Source organism: Protopterus annectens, chromosome 10.part0 (assembly GCF_019279795.1).
Source record: "Protopterus annectens isolate FY-2018-M chromosome 10.part0, PAN1.0, whole genome shotgun sequence".
In the NCBI taxonomy this organism is placed as follows: Eukaryota; Metazoa; Chordata; order Ceratodontiformes; family Protopteridae; genus Protopterus; species Protopterus annectens.
In genome coordinates, this window is record NC_056744.1 from 1592048026 (window position 1) to 1592054395 (window position 6370).

A 6370-nucleotide genomic window follows, 5' to 3' on the forward strand; every position below is an offset into this window, starting at 1 on the left:
ATTCACTGAAAATGCTGGTTTACATCACACTATACTGGAAAATCTGCTAGTTGTTTGTTAGTAATTATGAAAATAAGTAATATTTCCATATGTAGTTAATACTTCAAAACCAAGTGACTTACAAACTGTTGCATGACATTAAGTGAAACCTTAGATGTTGTTGAAGAAAACTGTCTTTGATATTCCACTGTATGTTGCACATGTTGAGAGATATCCAGTATTATTATTTGGGTGGCACAGTGGTGCAGTGGTTAAAGTTGTCACCTCCCACCAACAGGCTGTCTGGTTTTATTCTTGGCTGGGGTGCCTTCTGTGCAGAGTCTGCACATCATCCCTGTGTTTGTGTGGGTCCCCCCCCCCCCACATTACAAAGACATGCGTCTAAAGCATTTCTCCTCGGGCCACTGCTGAAAATAGGCTCTGTCCTAGTTGGACTTTCCTGGTCAACAAATATTAATTAAAAAATTATTTGTTTTGCTACTTATACAATTAAGCATATGTTTTCATGTTTTTGTAAGTATCTCAATAAACACGCAGTTTTATAGGAATTTCTTGTCATGTGCAAACCTTATATCTGGTTAATACAAATGTTCTAACAATATATGTCCAGGTTGTACAGTTTTCAAGAGATGAAAAATTTTGAAAAATTACAAAAAATATAATTTGTGGGTTATATGTATTTTAATAAATTACAGTATTTAAGGAAAGTACTGTGGATGCACTACTATCACTGTAAAGAGTACTTATTAATGATAACATTGCTATTTGTATAGTTGTAATAGCTTTTATTGTACATAATATTTACATTTGTTTATCTCATGCTTTTTAAGCATATTTTTTTAGGGGGGATGCTCCAGAATGCAAAACATGTGTAGAGTGCTCAAGGTGTGACATTTCACACCACACAGGTGTTAATGAGTTAACCACTGACCATGTTCGAAAGGTAAATTAAGCAGGAACTGGGACTTGTGCATAATCTGTCAGCCATGATCCACGTCTTGCAGTAGGCACAATGGACAAACAGATTAGATTGCAATTGTTATGATTAAAATGGGGTACATTTCCTATTATTAGATTACATGAGTTAAGGACATGTCGCAGAATATGGGTATCTGAAATGCAAAATACGACTAAAACACCTGCCAAAAAATTACTTGCTTGAAAAATAATTCTCCACCATAGGTAAAAATGTTTTCCTTATAAGTCATTGAAATTCAGTATTCCGATGCTATTTTCCTTTCCCATTTTGACAATGTTACTATTCCCAACTATGATTCCAGTACATAGGATGTTATCCACAGTTAGCTGTAGCTGTGGCATGTATTCAACTTTTAAAAGCCAAAGGTGGACTTAAAATATAGTGGGGGAGAGCACATAAGATTTTGTTGTAACCCTAAAAGAGAGGAGAACTGGCATTATGTGGCTTAACTGCATGTTACATTGACTGCCCTTCCAGGGCAGTTCTCATATCCTCACTGTCATGCAAACACAGTATACTTAAGTAAGAGAGTATGGAGGGAAAAGCATCCACCTCACACACACATTGGGCGTATAGCAACAGCATAATATTTAAGGGAGTAAAGAATGACTGTACATGCTCTGCATCTTTCCAGCATGTTGTCAGCTGACTTTACCAGGTGACTACATTGCATCCAGGTTCCTGATGGTGTAGCCCATAGATGAATCAGTGCATTTGGAAATGTGTAAGCCAGTAATACCAGCAACAAGCAGCTTGCTTGGTGAATTGTCTTTCTTCCAGAGCACATACAAGAAATATAATTATTTAATTAGAGTCTTTTAGTCAGACATGCCTTAAATACTCCCATTCAGTCATTATTTATTCATTCTTCAATACCCACTTTATGTAATTCAGGTTTTCTTAGGAGACAGAGCCTATCCCAGCACTCTGTGGGCTAAAGGCAGAGAAACTAATCCTGCATAGGACACCAGTCTTTTGCAGGACTGACACATTCCTTCGTTTGCACATGGCAAGCACACCTATGTGCAAACTGGAGGATCATCAATATGCACATGACAATCTTTGGCATGTAGAAGGAAACTGGGGAACATGACGAATCCCATCCAGAAACAGGAAAGGCATCCACAAATGACACCCCAGTCAAGAACAGCATTGGAGAATAAAGCACTGCAATGCAGCCATACTACTGCTGTTTCACTGAGCCACCTCATTCAGATATAGCATATGTTTAGGTACACTGGTTCTGTTACCTTTAGCTGAAGATGCCGATGCCATTTTCCCATTATGTACTGGATGCCAGTGAGGATTGATCAGGAATATCATGTTTAGTTCTGAAGACAATTTGTAGCTAGGGACATCATACTGCTTGAAAGTGTGAGAGACTTACTGCAATGATGAGAGGAATGGGTTTAACAGATGTTGTGTAAGAGACTTACTGCAATGATGAGAGGAATGGGTTTAACAGATGTTGTGTGAGAGACTTACTGCAATGATGAGAGGAATGGGTTTAACAGATGTTGTGTGAGAGACTTACTGCAATGATGAGAGGAATGGGTTTAACAGATGTTGTGTGAGAGACTTACTGCAATGATGAGAGGAATGGGTTTAACAGATGTTGTGTGAGAGACTTACTGCAATGATGAGAGGAATGGGTTTAACAGATGTTGTGTAAGAGACTTACTGCAATGATGAGAGGAATGGGTTTAACAGATGTTGAGACTTACTGCAATGATGAGAGGAATGGGTTTAACAGATGTTGTGTGAGAGACTTACTGCAATGATGAGAGGAATGGGTTTAACAGATGTTGTGTAAGAGACTTACTGCAGTGATGAGAGGAACGGGTTTAACAGATGTTGTGTGAGAGACTTAGTGCAGTGATGAGAGGAATGGGTTTAACAGATGTTGTGTAAGAGACTTACTGCAATGATGAGAGGAATGGGTTTAACAGATGTTGTGTGAGAGACTTACTGCAATGATGAGAGGAATGGGTTTAACAGATGTTGTGTGAGAGACTTACTGCAATGATGAGAGGAATGGGTTTAACAGATGTTGTGTGAGAGACTTACTGCAATGATGAGAGGAATGGGTTTAACAGATGTTGATTAGAACTTCAGAGTACAGAGAAGGTACTTGCAGGGACAGAGGGTGGCTCTGATTTTGGGAGATGGGGACAGATACACCTGACTGGCTAGGAAGCAGTTCAGTGGGGTAGAAATAAAGGACAGCCAGGAGAAATTGGGTCTCATCAGCACGCAATGGGGAGAGTTAAGGCAGACTTCAGGAAAACTAAAGGATCTTCATAGGTTCATAGGTAGATACTAGGTTATTGGCCCTAGTGCCTATATAAGCCTAGTCAAAAATGCACCCTGGCTTTCGCCACCCAAAAAAATTATTTTCCTGTGCCCCTGTCGAGCAGAGCCACAGAAGTAATCCCCAGGGTGAATTTCCTTTTCTCCCATTCAGTCAAGATTTTTCTTGAAGAGTGCTAATGAGGAGCTTTGTTTGATATAGATAGGTAGTTTGTCCCAGAGTATGGGAAGTCTCTGGGACAGGACTTTATCCCTCCAGCATGTTTTGTTTATTGTGGTGACAAGGTTTAGGTCCCTACAGCGTGTAGCTCAGAGGGATTGGGATTTCTTTAAGTGGAGCATGTCCAACAGCTCTGAGTTTGACTTAGCTTTGTATGTTAGGCAGAGATCACCTCTGAGTAGGCGATATGTGACAGAGTAAAGCTGGAGTTTTTGAGATGGTCAGTGTAGGGCTATTTATGTTCCATGTTTAGCGTACTACAGTACAGACTATGAAGCAGGGCATAAATCAAGAAGAACATGAGAGCAATTTTTAAAGCAAAAAAAATCCAAAACTCAGCTATGTAAAACAAGTGATTATAGAAATGAATCCACAGTCTGCTATGTAATTAATAATGCTGTCCATACTGGCATTTTTACCTGTTGAACTGTATGCTAATATCACTCCCCCATAATAAAAAACAATATAAGAAACTGTATCCCTAATAAAAACAAACACATTTTGTATATCCCTCTCTTGCATGTTCCAAGTATTGTCATTGATGGGATACCATAGACACTTTTGTTCTGATCTGATTTTGGTCCAGATGTTGTTGGATGCTGACTAAATCACCCCCAATGTCTGACTACTACAAAAATCTAAATGACATGCTCAAGCTCACACCATATTAAAGTGAGGATGGATGAATGAAATTCAGAGTGCAACCACCAGCTTCATAGCTCAACACCTGACTCATTATAATGTACTGATTCAGTTTTATTAGCTATTTACTTACCTGTTAAGGGTAAGGAAGTTGCTCAAAACACAAGGGGGTTCAAGATACAGATATTCCATTTCAGGAATAGAGACATAACAAAGACAAAAGTAATCCACAATGTGATGATAAACCTGTACTGTCTGTGCTCCTGTAGGAATTATATACAGATAGCAGGACTGGGGAATAGCATACACTTTGCAACAAGCCTGGGAGTTCCAGTCCTCATGTGTCACAATCGGTGTCTACATTATAGTACATCACAGCTCTCTGTTTCTAACCTGCTTGCATGCCCCTCTAGGTTCTTCTACACTTTAGTTCTTTCCCTGTGCTTCATTCATTATCAATAGTTTTGGCACAAATGGCAATGTTCTGAATCTAATGGTTTTCTTTTTCTATTATTTTTAGGGATTGTTGGAGGCTGGAAGGACAGCTTTAGTCCAAGCCAGAATGAAGCCTTTGATAAAGACTACATGAGAAAGATGGCCAAATCTTACCTTATGTTCAAATGGGAGCTCTAACTCATGCAAATGCACCAATATTTTCATGAAAGTAATACTTCGTAAGCTAAATGTATTCCTGCATGGCTGCAAGAAAAGAAAAAAAAAAACAAAGAAGCTTTGTCCACACTTAAGTATACATGGAAATTATTCTACTTTTTAACTAGCACTACTATAGGTATTAAAGCTGTTGATGAGATTATAGATATTTTTGGTGGAGGGGAGACAGAAATATGGTGATGTCTGCAGCGGCCCTTATTAGGGCAACACAAATGTGCTGATTTTAAATGTTAAATTCTGATTTATTAAGTTACCATTTAAGTTGTGGATAGACACTCGACCAAAACTGCTCTAGCAATATTAATCTGTTATCTTAGGACTGTTTCCATTTTTAATATATATAAAGATTGCTCATGACATTTGTATGCATTTTATAAAATTATTTTTGACATCCTCTGAGAACCTTGTTCAAATGTCATGTTAATTACAAGTAGTCCGTTTCATTTTTTTGGTCTTTCTAAGAACCCAGAACTTGATTTTAAACTAAATTCATGTAAACATATTTTATTATCTGGAGAAATAAGCCAAAATGTGAAATTCTCTTTTAATAACAAGATTTCCACATCAAACAGAAAGCGCTTTCATCCACACTGGACTTTTTCATACTGAATAATGTGACTAAAAACTTCCATGCTTTTAATAGCAAATCAAAACACATGACTACATAATACCTTTTTCTTTTTAGGAAGGCTACAAAATCCACTCTATCATTCAACCCAGGTAGATAGCAGGCATTCAGGCTAACCTGCCACTCATATTCTTTCCACCCAAGTTCTTCTTCTGCATTAAACTTACATTCTACATTTGACACTTCATCTAAAACACAAAATTTAAAATCTATTTTACATGCACTATTTTTATAATGTTTACCTAATGTATTTCTCTCATCCTGAATGCTGGCAGCATACTTATGCTCATATATCCATCGATTTAATTTCCCCTGTGGTAAGTCCCACATAGAATGCTTTGAATGACAAACATATTGCTAAATAGACTATAAATCTTGATTTACAAGTGTACCTTCCTTTCAACTGAATGTGATAGCCTCCAATCATAATTTCTTCCTGTGTCAGTCATTAAAAAATACATAAATTACAACTCAAGTATTTGTACATTCTAGTGTTAGCACACTTTTTCAGAGGGGGATTTAATTTAGCTTGAAAAAGATTTTTAAAACTTTTCCCCTTCTTTTGTACAAAAAAACGATGCTTCTCCTACTATTTTTGTAACTTCAGAATTATACTTAAAAAGCTTCCAGTTATTTGTAATGATATTTTTGATGGATTGAGTGTCTAAACTGTTCTCTGTCTGCATAGACACTATACAATCTACTTGTTCCTGATACTTCAAGCGTAACAAGATAATCTTTTTCTTCTACCTTTATATTTCTAATTTTGTCTTTGAAATCAAAAGAATCTTTAATATATGAAGATTTTTTTTCTACTACCTGTTGTAAATCCTTATCTACAAAAAATGGCCATGGCCTCAGTTTTGCTTCTATTACTTGTAACTATTGACCGCATTGGTGAGTCATTTAAATCTTTGTG

At 37.2% G+C, this 6370-nt stretch overlaps 1 protein-coding gene across 1 annotated transcript in view; it reads left to right on the plus strand.

The window, feature by feature from the left end:
* LOC122813766 (sulfotransferase 1C4-like) overlaps positions 1-6112 on the plus strand; it is a 237141-nt gene extending 231029 nt beyond the window's left edge. The window contains exon 7 of the mRNA XM_044086257.1: positions 4672-6112. Coding sequence (XP_043942192.1) covers positions 4672-4784 — 113 coding nt within the window. The 3' untranslated portion in view covers positions 4785-6112. The remainder of the gene's footprint in view (positions 1-4671) is intronic.
* The last annotated feature ends 258 nt before the right edge of the window (positions 6113-6370 follow it).